The following is a 17,652-nucleotide window of genomic DNA, read 5'->3' on the forward strand; positions in this document are numbered from 1 at the left end:
TCCTTAATAATGTTTCCTAGATGAGCTTGGAACCTGACTAAAAGCTTCTGTTTGGGGATTTAGCAGAGGAGAGAAAGAGCTATACAGTGGGCTAACATCCAATCCTATGAAGAAGCTCAGGACAGTGGTTAATAAAGCATCTGTTTAAGTGGCTTTTTTATTTACAGAAGACTTCTGTTTCTCTGTTTTCTATATTGTTATTTCTTAGCTATTCTGGCCTATAAACCTTGCTGTCCCTCCTCCTATCATTCCTCCATCACATAATCACTAGTCTGATGGTTATTTTGCTGCTTGTCTATACGTATCTCCAGAAGAGAGGTAAAACCCAAGTCCTCTCACTGTTCAATGGTTGTTAGGGTTATGAACTTCTAAGAAAACACAAGGGTATGTATATACAGTATATCCATAAAGTCATGGTGCACTTTTGATTGGTCACAGGAAAGCAACAAAAGACGACAGAAATGTGAAATCTGCACCAAAGAAAAGGAAAACCCTCCCAGTTTCTGTAGGATGATGTGGCAGCATGTGCACATGCGCAGATGATGATGTAACACCGTGTACACAGCGGAGCAGCCCATGGCCATGCCAGTCGAGATGTGGACAGTATAGAGGAAAGTTCAGTGTGTTCTGTGGCTCGCTAAATTCGAATCCGTGACCAAAGTGCAACGGGAATATCAGTGCGTTTATAACGAAGCGCCACCACATAGGAATAACATTACTCGGTGGGATAAGCAGTTGAAGGAAACCGGCAGTTTGGTGGAGAAACCCCGTTCTGGTAGGCCATCAGTCAGTGATGAGTCTGTAGAGGCTATACGGGATAGCTACCTAAGGAGCCCTAAAAAATCTGTGCGTGAGCCCACATCGAACTGCACTGAATAGGTATGAAACTGGGAGAGTTTTCCTTTTATTTGGTGCAGATTTCACATTTCTATTGTCTTTTGTTGCTTTCCTGTGACCGGTCAAAAGTGCACCATGACTTTATGGACATACTGTATATATTTTAAACTGCTCTGATTTCTAATTATTCAATTTCTCATTCAATTCATGAAAATATGGGCAAATTATAATGCCATAATAAAAACTATCTTTAAAAGTCACAGAGCTACATAGAATTTCACTACATTTTATGAAGTACTCTCATATAGGCTATCTCTTTAATCCTCATGGTTATCTATAAGGCAGACCAGGATCAGTGACTTCAGTATAGGAAGGAAGCAACTGATGCCAGAAACAGTGGTGTCTGCAGCCAGGGTCTCTAACCTCAGTCCCATGCCTCTCACTTTATCATGTGTACACTGCTGTCCACCACAGGTTCTTAGGGGTAAAGAGGACTCTGCATCCCTCAGACACTTAGCCTAGTACCTGGCACAAAAGGTGCTCAATTAGGAGTGTATTTAATGAGACAAGATACCTTTACCACTGTACCAACTTTTCTCAAACCCCTTCTTTTACCTAAAATTTTTATATCATTTAGGAAGAAAATAAAATGGACTAAACTGGGTTTATCTGTAGGACTTGATCACTTGACATAAAGAGCTGAAAAGTACTGCTCTGATCGCGAGCACGGCGCTGCTGCAGTGGTGGGACGAGGCACCGTGCACACCGGCTGCACTACCTCTGTGGACGGAGGTGACCACCTGACGAATCTCCTTTATTACAATGCAAGGATGAACACAGCTGGCATCATTCAGGTTCTCTGCGGTCCTGACTGCCACTAAAAATATCCCTAGACTTTCCGGGATCTAATCCTTCTTAGGAGTCTTTCCCGTTCTCCAACACTAGATGGTAAGAAAAAGTTTACGTAGCCACAGTTGTGATAAAATTATGCAAATTTTAGTCAGTCATTATATGACAGTCATTTATAAAACTGGAGAACCAACAACCGGTTCTCTAAAATCTCTCATATATAAAAGGAATTGTTTCTAGATATTGTAGCTTTCAATACTGACAACTACATTACTATTTAAGAAAATCCTACTTCATTTTACTATACTGAGACAGAATCACCCTTTTCCCTTAAGGTATAGATATATAAGGGAACATACACCAAGAAATCTAAAACCATAATCACCTGAATTCACACATTTAACAAAATAAACGCCTGACCAAGCGGTGGCACAATGGATAGAGCGTTGGACTGGGACACAGAGGACCCAGGTTCAAGACCCCAAGCTCTGGTTTGAGCTAAGTTCACCAGCTTGAGCCCAAGGTCACTGGCTTGAGCAAAGGGTCACTCGGTCTGCTGTAGCCCCCCCTCCACAGGTCAAGGCACATATGAGAAAGCAATTAATGAACAACTAAGGTGCCGCAACAAAGAATTGATGCTTCTCATCTCTCTCCCTTCCTGTCTGTCTGTCCCTGTCTGTCCTTCTCTCTGTCTGTCCCACACAAAAATAAATAAATAAGTAAACCTTCACTGATCATTCACTGTGAGAGATACGAACCTCATGGTGTTTCCAGAGAGACTTCCTGTGCGACACAGTGAAGAGGGTGATGCCGACCTAACACAAAGAACAGGACTCAGATTCACATCAATAGCACAGAGTACTATTTAAACCACTCTATATATTTTAAGGTATTAAAATGATGGTCTTTAGTAGCTACAGCTAAAAATTAATGTCAAAAAGAAAAAATTACAACTGATGCCAAATGTTCAAGGTAATACAGTTATCAATAAAGTTCTTTAAGAAAAAAAAAAACAAGCGTCAGCATTGTGTATTATTTTGTTTTGGGCAGAAAATATATAACCTGGCACATTTTCTAGTTAGTCTAAAAAAATATGAAAAGTGTATAAGAACAACAGAAATAGCAAAAGGTCAAAATCAGAAAAATTAAATCGAACATAAAATACGGTGTACAGAGATGTGTTGCAGAATTAGTCACCTGAAACCTATATAATTATGTTAACCAGTGTCACTCCAATAAAATCAATTAAAATAACAGAAAATTTAAATCGATATATTGCCTACAGTCAATTTGTTTTTCAAATACAAGGTCATAATCCTTTATTAGAAACCCATTTTGGAATGTGCCTTGGAATTCAGATCTCAGAAAAGCAGTATTTACCACCCCAGAGTGTTGTGGGGCAGAATTCTGTAATTAAACACACAACTGTTTTTTCTACAGCATCACTGTGGAATGAGAATAGTTAAAGGCCTTTAAGTATCTTTTGTTAGTTCAGGTCAAGTTTGGCTACCCAAAAAATGATGATTAAAAAACAGTCTTTTGGTTTTAAAAAGCTAATACTGGAGTTTAGATCGTGAATAAGCTTTTAGAGATCTGAACTTTAGATTTAAAAAAACAAAAACACTAATTGATATAACTAGTTGCTCTAGATCAGTGGTTCTCAAGTGGGAGGTCATGTGTGTGTGTGATTTTGTCTCTTAGGGGACATTTAGCAATGTCTGTAGACATTTCTGACTTTCACAACTGAGAGTGCTTATACACATTTAATGGGCAGAGCACAGAAATGGTGCCAAACACCATCCGGTGCAGAGAATAGCCTCACACTAAGAATTATCTAGCCAAAAAGGTCAACAGTGCTGAGACTGAGACAACCTGCTCTAGGTCACTGTCTGTCCAAATGGGTCCCTCGAGGCTGACAGAGACACGGGCCAGGGTATCCAGGGCACTTCCATCGTGAGTTCTAAATTTTATTGTCATTTGATAATTTTTTAAAAAATCAGCATAAGTATATTCTGCATCATTTTATCAGGAGATTTAAGTGCCAAAGTTTGTATTTATACTTCTACTGGTACAAAGTGACAACTTAATATCACTTAAAATCTTCAATGTGTCATAAGTTTGGCAGCCATGTCAAAAAGTTCTCCAACTGGTTAGAAACTGATAAAATAAATATGCTATCAGTTGTTAATAAAACATCCATTTTAACAGTACAACAAATATCTGATTTTTGAAAGTTCATTTTGGTCCTGGCTGGTTGGCTCAGTGGTAGAGCATCAGTCCAGCAAGTGGATGTCCCAAGTTCAATTCCCAGTCAGAGCACACAGGAGAAGTGTCCATCTGCTTCTCCACCCCTCCTCCTCTCACTTCTCTCTCTCTCTTCTCCTCCCCAGCTGTAGCTATGGCTCGATTAAAGCTAGCTGGCCCCAGGCACTGAGGATGGCTCCATGGCCTCTGCCTCAGGTGCTAAAACATAGCTCCAGCTGCAACAGAGCTCGGGCCCCAAATGGGTAAAGCATCGTCCCCTAGTGGGCTTGTCAGATGGATCCTGGTCAGAGCGCATGTATGTAGGAGTCTGTCTTTGCCTCCCCTCCTCTGACTAAATTAAAAAAAAAAAAATTTTAAAAAAAGTTCATTTCATATATCGTTTCTCTTTTCATGATTCTATAATAACTGAATTAGATCTTGACTTAGTGAGGCATTCTTTGTAAAAGAATTACTAAAGTCAAAATACATAACAGGAGAACCATATTTTATGTGGGGACTTAGAGCTACAACTAGATACAAAAGGAAATCACATGATCAAAATTACCAGCGAAGAGCCTCTAAGTCACTGATCAAACAGACTCCAAGGTAAGAGAACACCTCTAATACCTATAAATCTGAAATCTATATATATAAATGCATTAAAAAATTATAAATGACCAAAACTGATTCAAGAATAGAAAACAAATCATTAAAAAAACAAAACCAGTAGTAAAAGTGTTCCTACAAAGATGGATGTAACAAATTTATCCTTTCATCAATATGTCAACACTTCTCAAACTTCGATGTGCATTTGACTCATCTGGAAATTTTGTTCAAGCACAGACTGAATCAGCAGGACCTAAGATTCTGTGTTTCTAACAGCTGCAGGTGGTGTCCGTGCTGCTGACTCACGACCACACTTGGAGCAGCAGGAATCCATACTTTATGTGCATCTGACCTTTCGTATTTATTGTAAATGCCCAAAGAGTAGTTACAAAGGTACTTTGTCTGACCCGTGGTGGCGCAGTGGATAAAGTGTCAACCTGGAATGCTTAGGTCGCCAGTTTGAAACCCTGGGCTTGCCTGGTCAAGGCACATATCAGAAGTAACTACAAGTTGATGCTTACATCTCCTCCCCCACTTTCTAAATTCAATAGTTAAAAAAAAAGATTCCTGTATTTCATTTACTTAAGTAAAATCTTGTTGGATTTGCTCAAAATTGTGAGAAAAATCCAACAACAGTAAAGATGGTAATGACAATTCCTCACAGAAAAATAAAACAAAACACTGAGACTACATACTGAATAAATACTTAAGGAATGAAGCCAATGTAGAGAGCCTCAGAAAAGGCTACTAAAAGAAGCGTGGCAAAATACTGCCCAGGTGAGAGGGCAAAAACGAATAAATTAAAGATGCCAAATGATCACTGGTGAATCTTCTTGATTGAAAAAACCAAAACAAATGATATTTAGGTAAAGTTAATGGAACGAATTAAGAAAACACCAATTTATTAACTCTGTGTATAGAAAATGATGTAAAAAGGAAATAAATTTAAATATATTATTCATTTCTTATCTTAAGATGTGGCTAAAGGGAATTAGATACAGAATTTGTTTACTTTTTCTTTTACCCATAACTATTACTCGTTTAAATTTTTGCTAAAGCAAGATATTATCCTTTGACAGCAATCGGTTACTTAATAACTCAGAATCTTCTCTTGGCTAGATATCTGCCTGGACACAGAGTGCACCAGGAAAGGGGACAGGACCCTCAAACTGAGAACCTGTCCTACTTACCTCTCGACAATGACTGTAAATGTAGCCTTCCACGTCCACACTCACAGCACTTGTGCATTCATCCAAAATGGCAAACTGGGGTTTATGATAAAATAACCTTGCCATCTGAAGCATAAAAAATAAATAAATAAAACTGTGTATAATCACATGCATAAGTTAATAAATTAAAACAGATTAATTTAGGTATGTACTTATAGTCTTATAAAGCAAGTATAAAAATTATTCTAAAAAATTTATCTCCCAAAATGAAAACGTAACTGCTTTCTTTTATCTTCATGAACAAAGAGAGAAATAGGAAATATTTTTAAGAGTAAAATAAGACTTTTAGGACTGAAACGAAGTAAAGTTGAGTTTTAAACTAATATTAAAGAAAGTTCTCTACATAAGATTAAAGGGTACATATTTTAACCAAATCTTAGAATTCAGACTTAGAAATAGCTCAGGTGCAAAAATGTGTCTACCTTTAAATATTTTGTTGCTTAAGTAATGTCTATTAATATTAAGTTGCCAATATTCCCATCAATCCTTTTTAGTGCACCTGTATTATATTCCTATAGTATTAGTCTTGCTCATTTTTTAAAGTGTTTGCTAATTTTTTTTTTCATATAAGAGAAAGTTTATTTAGAAAGTTACAGAGGCAGTGGAAGTGAGCCAGCTGGGGTGTGTGGGCTCAGGAAACAAGTTACAGAGGCAGAAGAAGGGCCCCTGGAGCTCAGGAGAGAGGCAAAGGCGACACCTGAGAGGAAGGGGAAGAGAAAGGGAAGGATTGGGCATGCTCCCGGCAGACACAGGGTGCCAAGCCTTCACTGATTATATGACTAAAAATTAACATCAAGGTTTTTATAGCTTACATTTCTTCGATTAGCAGGAATGCTGAACTTTCTCGTGTTTACTTGCCATGTTTTATTTTCTGCAATTTATTTATTCTGATCCTTTGTCCTAACAGATAATCAAATTTGTCATCTGCCCCTTACAATAAGCTCTATGTTGCGAGTCCAATGGACACTTTTCTATCCCTTATCCCATTTAGCTTCTCTGCAAAATTCAACTCCGGTGACCACTCCTTCCTTCTTGAGACAGTGAGAGCGAACCATGGTCTTAAGTTTTTTCCCCACTTCTTCAGGCTGCTTTCTCAGTATCTTTTCCAGCTTTTTCTCTTCCACTTACCCATTAAATGTTGGGGTCCCTCAGGGCTAACTCCAAGGCCCTCTTCGCTTTTTTTCTAAGGTTTAGTTTTTTATTTTTTATTTTTTTAATTCATTTTAGAGAGGAGAGATAAAGGGAGAGAGAGAGAGAGAGGGAGAGAGAGAGGAGAGAGATGGTGGGGAGGAGCTGGAAGCATCAACTCCCATATGTGCCTTGACCAGGCAAGCCCAGGATTTCGAACCGGCGACCTCAGCATTTCCAGGTTGACGCTTTATCCACTGCGCCACCACAGGTCAGGCCTTCGCTTTTTTTCTATATTGTATCTAAGTAATCTCATCAAATTTCATGATTCCAAATATTTTTTACATTTGTAAACTCCCCATACATATCTTTCATTCAAACTTCTCTTCTAATTTCCAGATCAATATATAAAAATTTGTTTTTGATTCTTGGATATCTCACAGGAGTCTGAAACTTTAAAAATCTAAAACTCTTATTGATTTTCCCCTTAAAATTCACTCATCCATCACTCCCACATAACACTATCAGTTTCTCAAGCTAGAGAGCCATGAGTCCTTGATCTTTTTCTATTCCTCCTTCCTTTCACACCTCATGTTTAGTCTATTCCGGTAAGTTTTACTGCGTGTATGGTTCACTCACTTTTCCCCCATCTCCACTATCAATGCCTTTAGCCCAGAAGACAATTTCTGCCTGATTGACCACAAACAGCCTATTTCCTCTTTTGCTCTTCTCCAATCATTCTCCATTAACCAGAGAGGATCTCAGAAATGTAAATCACAGAATTTCACTCTTCTGCTTAAAACCATTTAACAACTTCCCTATTTCATTAAAATAAAACTCAAATTCCTTACCATGGCCTATAAGGCCCTACACAATCTTATTCTTCCTCACTCTCTTAACCTCCACATTCAAGTCAACATCAGCTCCTCCCGACTACCAGGACATGAGGCCCAGTCTTAGGCATTAGAGGCTCAGCACCTGTCGATTTCCTTTTGTCTCAAATGCCTTACTTTGCTTCTTGAACCCTTCAAATTTCTGCTGTCACCTCCTCAGACAACCTACCCTGACCTCTCCTAGTCATTCTTAATATCCTGTTGGGCAGATAAAATGTATTATGCTCACTTTGTTAAAGATGGCGCTGCCCACAAGGAGGCCCAGGTGATATTAATGTGTGTTGGGGGTGGGCTAAAGGCAGGCAGAATCCTTGTAGCCTGGGGCTTGGTTTTGGGATTAAGCCTTTCCTACCTGTCTTGATGTGGGGTGGTACAATCCCATCATGCCCCAGATAAATGACTTTGTATTAGAGACTTCCCTATTTTGTATATTGGATCAAAGGTTTGGAATCTACACTATAAAATGGGGGCAGAACGAGAGCTTGCTCTCTTGGTTCCTGGGATGATTAGCATGAGAGAGCAGAGAGATCACAGCAGAGAGCAGCGGAAAGAGGCCATGTGGCCAGGAGAAGCAGCCAAGATGGCGGAGTGTTGAGTGAGAGGCCAGTTTGTGCAGTTTGACGCTGGAGAAGGAAGGAGATGGGGAACAGAGGTGAATAAGTCTGGTGAGCTAGAAACCTTTGACTCTAGGAAACTCGGATAAGTCAGTAGCTTTGTGAGCACTGAATGTTAGTGGGTTTTAGAGCCCAGTGTGTGTTTTTACTTGCCCGCCGGGTGCAAGCTAGGATTAAAGATGACAGCCCATCAGTTCTTGGCTCCGTTGTTTCTTTACCGTCGGAATCCAATGCGAACCTGCATGGTCCAGGAGGCTGCTGTGATAGTGGCCCTGGCTGCTGGCTTTACATATCCCTTCTATACCATCTCTGTGGCACTTCTGATCCTGTGAATTGTATGTTGTCTGATTCTTTGTCTACTGCCCCAGGCCAGAATATTCATTCTCAAAAGCAGAGAGCCCACTTTAATCGGTACTGTACACCCAATACTTCATATATAAGAAACATTCAAATATTTGATAAATGATTGGCTAAAACATACAAAATTGACTTCTTGGGGCTTATATCTATTTGTGTGAGGTGAGGAAAGGGAAGCAGCAAGTATAGACTATCAAGAAATTTAGCTGTACAGAGAAAAAAGGTATAGACTACAAGGTATAGACCTTTGGTTAAGGCCAAATTTGCTTTTTAGAGGGGAGAGTCCTGAAAATTTCTTTTTGAAAGGGAAAGACTAGAAGAGATTAAATATAGGGTGTAGCTGTGGGTCTGCATGTGAAGAAAGGGGATGTGATAAAGTTGGAGGAGACAAGGTTCAAAAACCCATAGAAGACATTTAGCTTTTCTCAAGAAGAAGGATGGCATACCCTCCTAGATAGTGGAAGAAGGGCGCCAGGACAGCCCTGTGCAGAGGTAAGTAAAGGAGTGGTTATTTGAAGACATTCCACAAATGCCCCTCCTGTGTTCCGATGGAGCTCTTTGCATTCCTTCATCACCACACTCACCACAGTGTGTGGGGATCTTCTCATGTGTGTCTCTCTCCACTCTGCTGTCGGCTACTCAATTCCACAATGTAAGACTATAAAGTGAGTAAGTACAGGGTGTGGCAAAACTAGGTTTACAGTTGTGAGTACGTAAAACAGAGTCTATTCCTATATTATTTATTACTGCATTATTTTCCACATGAACAACTGTAAGCCTACTTCTGTCCACCTGGATGAACACTGCAGTCGTACTGCAGCCTGGGCTTGACAAGCCCCTCCCACCCCACCAGCTCTCATTTTTATTAGCTGTCTTTGCTTGGCAAGCTCCTTACTTATACTACAGTTCCATTTCCGCTGTCAAATGGGGCATTCACACTTCTTATCTCACAGGATAAAAGCTGTTGTGAGAATTAAATGAGACAACCTATGTAAACTCTTAGCATACTGCCTATCATCGATTAAGCACTCAATAAAAGTTAACTGTCATTTAACTGAAATAAAAGCTTCTCTTTTTTCTTTAAAAATCAGGAGTTATGAAAGTGGTGGAGTAAGGTAATGGGGTAGAAAGCCTGAGGTTAGCTGTTAAAAGATTATCATGAAAAAATGAGAAAGAGGGGCAAAAATAAGTAAAATGACTGCCAAGCCATGATGTGAGCCTCTGTAGGAACTGATAAGCCTAAGAGTGTGGGACCGCCAACCCACAGCACTGACTTTTCAGCTGCGCTCAGAAGCCTATGCACAGAATACCAGAGCAGCAACTGCTCCTGGGCTGGGGGGGTTCAGGGAATATGTGGAAACAAAAAGCGGGAAAGGAAGTTAAGGGTAAGGGATCATTGTTTATTCCTATAAGATATACCCCCCTCCCCCCCCGAATACCTCCCATGTGCCAGGCCCCAGAGCCAGGGCCTGGACTATTAAGTCTGTACTAGACAGAAAAGAACACAAAGTCAGAAGAGATACGATCAACTGTAAGAAAAGGTAGGTCAGTATTTAAGAAATCTCAGTGAGTTTGAAGGAGGAGGATAGTTAACTATTAGGTAAAAGAAAAAATTTGTAATTTAACGGATTAAGCAAAACACAAAGTATTTTGACCGTGGTATCGCTGGTAAGGGGACTTTGGCCCTTCATAATTTAATAAATGTCCCAACTTTTCTAACATATATATTTTTTCATATATCACAATAAGAAAACGCATTGCTAAATAGGAAGAGCAAAAACAGTAGAGTGGGAAAGAACTATCAACCAGGAAAGTAAGATATACCAACTTATGATATTAGGTGGAGCAACCCTATCTGTTGATGACTGGGCCTAAATGGGTACAATGGAGGAAAATGTCACTTGAGAATTCAAGGGACAATGAGAGAAGAGAACTGGACAAACCATCCACCTGCACAATGAAGGCTCTAACATACTCATTAAGAGCAAGAGTTCTGGTGTCAGATTCACCTGCACTTGAATCTCACCTCTGCCACTCAGTAGCTGTATGGCACTGGTAAGCTGCTTAGCTTACTACAGGGCTGCTGGGAGAATTATATAGGATCTGCCATACAAAACCAAGTTTTCCTCATCATTACCCCAGTGCATATTCTTTGCAGCTGTAAGACTGCCTTGTATTACAGTTAGCTGAGAATATTTGGATACCTAATTAGATTATAAGCACACGCACCTGGCTAATACTGAACGCTGTAGAAATTATACCATAATTAATTAGGTTTTTTACTGTTAAAATAATAGACTAATAATCTTATTTCCCTATATTTATACTGAAGGAACTTTTAGAAATTTGTAACCAGGTCTCCCTTTATTCAATACTACATATTATTCCATTCCCTCACATTCAAACCCTGACTCGCCTTACCCAAAAGTTTCTTTGCTTCATCTCTTTTACACAAACCTTCACTCATAAATTAGCTATTTTGAGTGGCTAAATTTTTCACATCTGTTCTTCCTAAAAATTATAATTTTTATGATTTATGAATATAAATTTTTATGATTCATAAAAATTCTTCCAACTTTTTACTTCGAAAAATTTTGATCCTGCCTCCCCCCAAAATAGTAAAATGAACACACTTATTCTTCACCCAACTTCATCAATGTTAATATTTATTGCATTAGCCTTTTCTCTCTCCCCACAAACCCTTTGAAAGTAGTAAAACAATATGCTCTCTTTTAAATTTCACATTCAATTCTCCGAATCCTGGCCCATACAGAACACACCCTGCCAATGGCATGGTCATGCAGCAGTGTCACTGGTGAGCTTTCTCTGTTTTCCAAACAACTCTACCACGGCCCATCTGGTTTCACAGGATTCCTTCCCCTGCTCCTTTACTCTTTAAGATACCCTCATTCCTGTAGGGCTGGAATTTCTTATCTTCAAATAAAAACTATCCCCTCTGTACCTTTACACCACACACATAGTATTCATTAGTTCTGCACATTTTTCTTTCTCTTGAGTTTCCATTGTATCTATCTATAAAACTTGACTATCATTCCATTTTCCTTATAGTCATAGTACAGAAATTTGTATGTGTTTTGACTTGCAGTTATTTCTATATAACCATCCTCTAAACCGGGGGTCTCAAACTCGGGCCCGCGGGCCGCATGCGGCCCACCCACCAATTTTGTGTGGCCCGCAGACTGGCCCACAGACTAATCCACGAAGTTTGATTAGTCTGCGGGCCACACAAAATTGGTGGGCGGGCCGGATGCGGCCCGCGGGCCACGAGTTTGAGACCCCTGCTCTAAACTGATTCAAGAAATACCCAATCACTTCAAATTTCCACTCTTTCAGTCCAATTTCCATTTTGAGTATGGCTGCCACCTCTCTTTTGTTTACAGTTCATTCTTCACTCTGAATTAACCTCATATTACATAACCAGACAAATAAATCACAATATTAGGCTATTAAGTTCATACAGAATGGTTATGATTTTCGGACAAACAACATGCAAAATCAGGAAGCAGGAGGCAACAAAAAGGTAAAATATAACCTGAAGATAATGAATAAGCAATTCTACAATAAGCCATTTCTTTTGCTGTCTTTCCTTAGCTCAGTTTTCTCTAATTTCCACAAAATTAACATTCTGGTCTGGATCTGCTCAAACTATGTATAGTCAGAAAATGAGTCTTTAAATGTTATTCTTCTTAATGAAATACTCAAAGTAGCACTCTTAACATATATAGTGATGTAAGATTAGGGATAAGTTTAGTCAAACATAAAATTAAGGCTTTCTTAAAATAGGAAAAATTTTTAAATCTAAATCACTTTAGATAGTAGATACTGAGCCCTGAAATAATGATATGTACTGCCAGAGGGAAAGAGCAAGAACAGAACACAGAATAAAATGATAATAAAAGGCTGATAAACTCTAATATCTTCAGCTACTTAAGATACTGACCAGGATCTCATAACCTAACCAGGATTACCATATATCCCAGGACCAATGTGGTACAAAGTTTCCTCAACTTTTACAAGAATGGATTAATGGTAGATAGTTGGATCTAGCAGCTTTTCCTTTCACAGGAAAATTCAAAATTTTTTCAGAATTTCAAATTTACATGCAACTTACTTTTAAGTACCTTAATTATGATTTAAACTAACCTATACTATAAAATTGCTCATTAAAAAGATTAAAATAAAATGGCATGCTTTGGTTAATCAACCAGTTGAATTGTTGTGCAATGTCTTCAGAGTATACTTACTGCCATTCTCTGCTTCTCTCCACCACTGAGTACATCCATCCAATCCTGAACACTGTCCCAGCCTCCTTCACGTTCCAGGATATGACCCAACTGGACGTTATCTAAGTATTCCTTCAGTACCTTTCAGCAAAATGATTAAAGATGAAAAAAACTTAATATAAGCCAACATGTTCTATCTTGCTTAATTTTTTTAAACTAAAATCACTGTAACTCTATTGCCACTATCATTTAAAGAAGCACATTTCACAAAAGAATTTCGTACAAAGGTAGCCCTGAACACTTTACTTCCTATCTATATTAATTTTGACAAAATGTATCTAGCAGCTTAAGGTGAATAACACTACTGTACATAATTAAAGGATGAGGGCAATGAGAAAACAAACAATAGTGTAAAGACAAGGTTAAATACTCAAAAAGTCATATTTAAGCAAAATGGTTAACATCCTATCTCAACTTGGAAATTATAATTGATGTCAAAGCTTTAGAAGGCTTTACAGGTTAGAACAAACTACTTGGCATTGAAAATACTTAACTGATTAAGAAACAGAGCTGAAACAGTATTTTCAGCAGGTCTAGGACATAAATATTAACTTACTAGGTCAGATATTCCCTTCTTTTTCTGATCTTCTCTTCCATCTGGATAAATCACTTGGTCTCGGAGTGTTCCAAGGGTCATGTAAGGTCTCTGATTGGAGCAGAGCAAAAATCATTAGAAGTGAATTTTTAAGCAATAAATGTCTTTAAATAAAAGATTACAAAATAAGGTCTTACCTGAGGAACATAAAATAACTTTCCTCTCTCAGGTTTAGTTAGACGTCCTCCAAAAAGAGGCCATAACTATAAAAGGGAAGAGGTGGAAAGGAGCAGTTGTAAATTTCACAATGTGGTAGATCATGGGGCAAAATAACACTACAACATATTGAGGCCAATCTGCTTACTTCACCAAGAACACGAAAAAGTGAACTCTTCCCACAGCCATTTGGACCACAAATTAGAACATTGGCCCCAGATCGAACCTGAAAGAAAGTTATGAACTAATGAATAATTTAAATAAATTTAATTAAATAAGTTAAAGTGACTCTATACACATAGAACATTTCCCTAGAGTCCAATAATTCTTTGCCAATAGCTTTCTATTTTGTCTATAAATGTGATATTAGGTAGAAGCAGTGAAGGGTATGACTGAAGGTCCCATTTACTTTTGCTTACTTTCAGATTTTATTCACTCTATTTTCAAAATCATTACTTATATTAGGATCTTAATCTTTTTTTTTATAAACTTAATCAGAACACAAAGAGCCAAAGCTAAAATTTTGAGAATTCTTTTTTTATTTTATTTTTTCAATTCCTGGGAGGCGGGGAGGAGCAGGAAGCATCAACTCCCATATGTGCTTGACCAGGCAAGCCCAGGGTTTTGAATCAGTGACCTCAGAATTCCAGGTAGACATTTTATCCACTGAGCCACCACAGGTCAGCCCAAAATTTTGAGAATTCTTGAAAACCAATGAACATGTGGGCATATGCAGGTTTTTAAATTTTTACTTTTCAATTACAGTTTACATTCAATATTATTTTGTATTAGTTCCAGGTATACAGCACAGTGGTTGGACAATCATATAGTATACAGTGTGATCCCCAGATATTTCCAGCACTTAGATGACACCATGTATAGTTATTACATTATTATGCACTACATTTCCTATGCTGTACAGTCTACAGTCTTTTTTTTAAAAAAATGGAGTCATACTATATGTGTTCTATATTTATTATTATTTAACAATGTATCATATATATTCTTCCAGGTCTGTCTATTCAGATTCCATTCATGCTTTTTATTTTATTTTTTTATTTTTATTTTTAATTTTTACAGAGACAGAGTCAGAGAAAGGGATAGATAGGGACAGACAGACACGAACGGAGAGAGATGAGAAACATCAATCATCAGTTTTTTGTTGCGACACCTTAGTTGTTCATTGATTGCTTTCTCATACGTGCCTTGACTGTGGGCCTTCAGTAGACTGAGTAACCCCTTCCTCAAGCCAGCGACCGTGGGTCCAAGCTGGTGAGCTTTGCTCAAACCAGATGAGCCCGCACTCAAGCTGGCAACCTCGAAGTCTCGAACCTGGGTCATCCACATCCCAGTTCACGTTCTATCCACTATGCCACCACATGGTCAGGTCATGCTTTTTATTTTTAATGCTTGCAGTATATATCATAGTAAGGATAAGCCATAATTTATAAATCCTCCCCTTTTGTTAAATATTTAGGTGCAATGAACCTCCAAGATAGTAAGCAAATTTATGCTTGATTGGTTTGAATGTCAGCCTAAGCACTAAGGATAGCTCAGTTGATTCGAACATCGGCTCCAGATAGGGGTTGCTGGGTTGATCCTGATTGGGGCATATGTGGGACTCTGTCTCACTATCTCCCCTCCTCTCACTTTAAATTAATTAACTAATTAATTAAAATAAACAAATAAATAATAAAACGTTAGAAAGCAAGTGATATGGAGAAAATGTAGATCAGAGTAAGAAAACTTGGGAGTGATGGGTGACACTCCATTTTTGGGGGTCAGGCCAGGAAACTGGGCAAAGTGGAAAGAAGGAATAAATTAGGAATTTATCTGGAGGAAGATTTTTCCAGTCCCAACTCTACCACAAAAAGATGATTCAAAGGCACCGAGGCAGCAATGTACCTGTTCTATTAAAAAGCAGAAGGAGTTATTTGGCTGGAGAAAAAAAGGCAGGACAGAATAGGAGAAAACGAGCTCAGAGAGGTAAGAGGTCAGGGCAGGATAGTGGCAGGCAATCCGAACAGGGCATTATAAGCCACTGAAAGGATTTTTAATGGCTTTTACTGTGATGAACTGAAGAGCCATTTGCATTATTCACAATAGCAAAAAAATAAAGTGACCCAAGAGAATGAATGGATAAACAAACATAGCATATACAATAATAATAAATTATTTAGCTTTAAAAAGGAATGAAATTTTGAAACATGCTACAACATGGATGAACCCTGAAGACATTTATGTACACTAAGCAAAATAAGTCAGACATGAAAGGATCAATATTGTATGATGTCACCTATATGAAGTACCTAAAGTAGTCCTATTCATGGAGACAGAAAAAGTAGTACAGAGGTTACCAGGGATTGGGGAACAAGAAAAATTAAAGAGTTACTGTTTAGTGTGTACACAGTTTCTGTTATGATGAAAAAGTTTTGGAGTCAGTGGTGATAGATGCACAATACCATAATTGTACTTAATGCCACTGAATTGTATACTAAAAAATGGTAAAAGAGTTAAATTTTATGTTACATATATTTCACAAGAAAAACAGAGAAAAAATGAACTTCTCGAAAAGGTTGAGAATTACCTACCACATAGCTGACCATAACTTACGCAATCAGTGTTAGAGACTACACTACTATGAATGAATGTTCCAGACAAAAAAAACGAGTAAATTATTTTAAAGAATTATTTTGATGGCTCGAGCAAGGGGTTACCCGGTCTGCTGTAGCCCCGCGGTCAAGGCACATATGAGAAAGCAATCAATGAACAACTAAGGTGTTGCAATAAAAAACTGATGATTGATGCTTCTCATCTCTGTCTGTCTGTCTCTATCTATCCCTCTCTCTGACTCTCAGTGTAAAAAAAAAAAAAAGATTTGACAGACTTCTCTATATGCAATCATTTAGTTCCTTTTCCTGTAAAATATAATGTAATAAATAGTCCTGATAGTACAAGGTTACTATATAATAATATTACTCTACAGGAATATGATATCCTTATGAGCTCCTATAGTTCAGAAACCTGTTAGTTAAATGGTTCCCCTACCACTATGCTTTATTTAAGTAATGTCATTTTTTTTCTGCCCCTCACTGCTCATTATAATTTTCACTGGTATCCAATACTTCTCCACACTATTTGTTTCAATAAGCCAGAAAGCCCTAGTACAAAGTTTGTAATGATGTGTAAAAATAATAACTAGACTTACAGACATCCTTAGGTACTCTTTTATGTTCAAATGTCATAGATTCAACATTAACTTTTCTTTTGAGATCAGACGTGTTCAGGGTGGTATGGCCATAGATGCCTAACATTAACTTTTCTTTATTCCATAGATTTTGATAATGTTGGACAAATCTTCCAATTATGACATCAATCATGGTAAGCCAGTGATGATTTTTCCATATTAAAGATTCATAAAAAATGTATTTTTTTTTTCTGGGTTGAATTAAGACTAAAAAGCCAAAGGTAACTTTCACTGAAAGCTTAATAACGCTATTATTCATAATAACACTTTATTACTGAGGTTCCTGGATTGGTTTAATAAAGCAACATATGCTTTAACCCACCATACTTTTACCAATTAAAGCATTTCCCCAGCAATAACGCTTCTTCATAAATCTCACTTTCTATTAATTTATAATAATAAATCATGAAACTATCTATAAATAAATATGACCTAAAGAGAGCTTAAGTAAACATTATGCTGTTTATGAAGATTTATAGGTTTCTTTTTATTAACTGAATTTATTAGGGTGACATTAATAAAATTATATAGGTTTCAGGTGTATGATTCCACAACACATCATCTGTATATTGTATTTTGTGTTCATCACCCCA

The 17,652-nt window shown here is 37.8% G+C and overlaps 1 protein-coding gene across 1 annotated transcript in view; it reads right to left on the reverse strand.

Moving 5' to 3' along the window:
- Window positions 1–17,652, reverse strand: part of ABCD3 (ATP binding cassette subfamily D member 3) — a 105,353-nt gene that overhangs the window by 1,996 nt on the left and 85,705 nt on the right. The window contains exons 17-22 of the mRNA XM_066376738.1: window positions 13,961–14,038; window positions 13,794–13,859; window positions 13,618–13,707; window positions 13,023–13,142; window positions 5,727–5,831; window positions 2,445–2,501 (exon numbers count right to left, since the gene is read on the reverse strand). Of these exons, the coding sequence (XP_066232835.1) occupies window positions 2,445–2,501; window positions 5,727–5,831; window positions 13,023–13,142; window positions 13,618–13,707; window positions 13,794–13,859; window positions 13,961–14,038 (516 nt within the window). The remainder of the gene's footprint in view (window positions 1–2,444; window positions 2,502–5,726; window positions 5,832–13,022; window positions 13,143–13,617; window positions 13,708–13,793; window positions 13,860–13,960; window positions 14,039–17,652) is intronic.

Source organism: Saccopteryx leptura, chromosome 3 (assembly GCF_036850995.1).
Source record: "Saccopteryx leptura isolate mSacLep1 chromosome 3, mSacLep1_pri_phased_curated, whole genome shotgun sequence".
Lineage (NCBI taxonomy): Eukaryota > Metazoa > Chordata > Mammalia > Chiroptera > Emballonuridae > Saccopteryx > Saccopteryx leptura.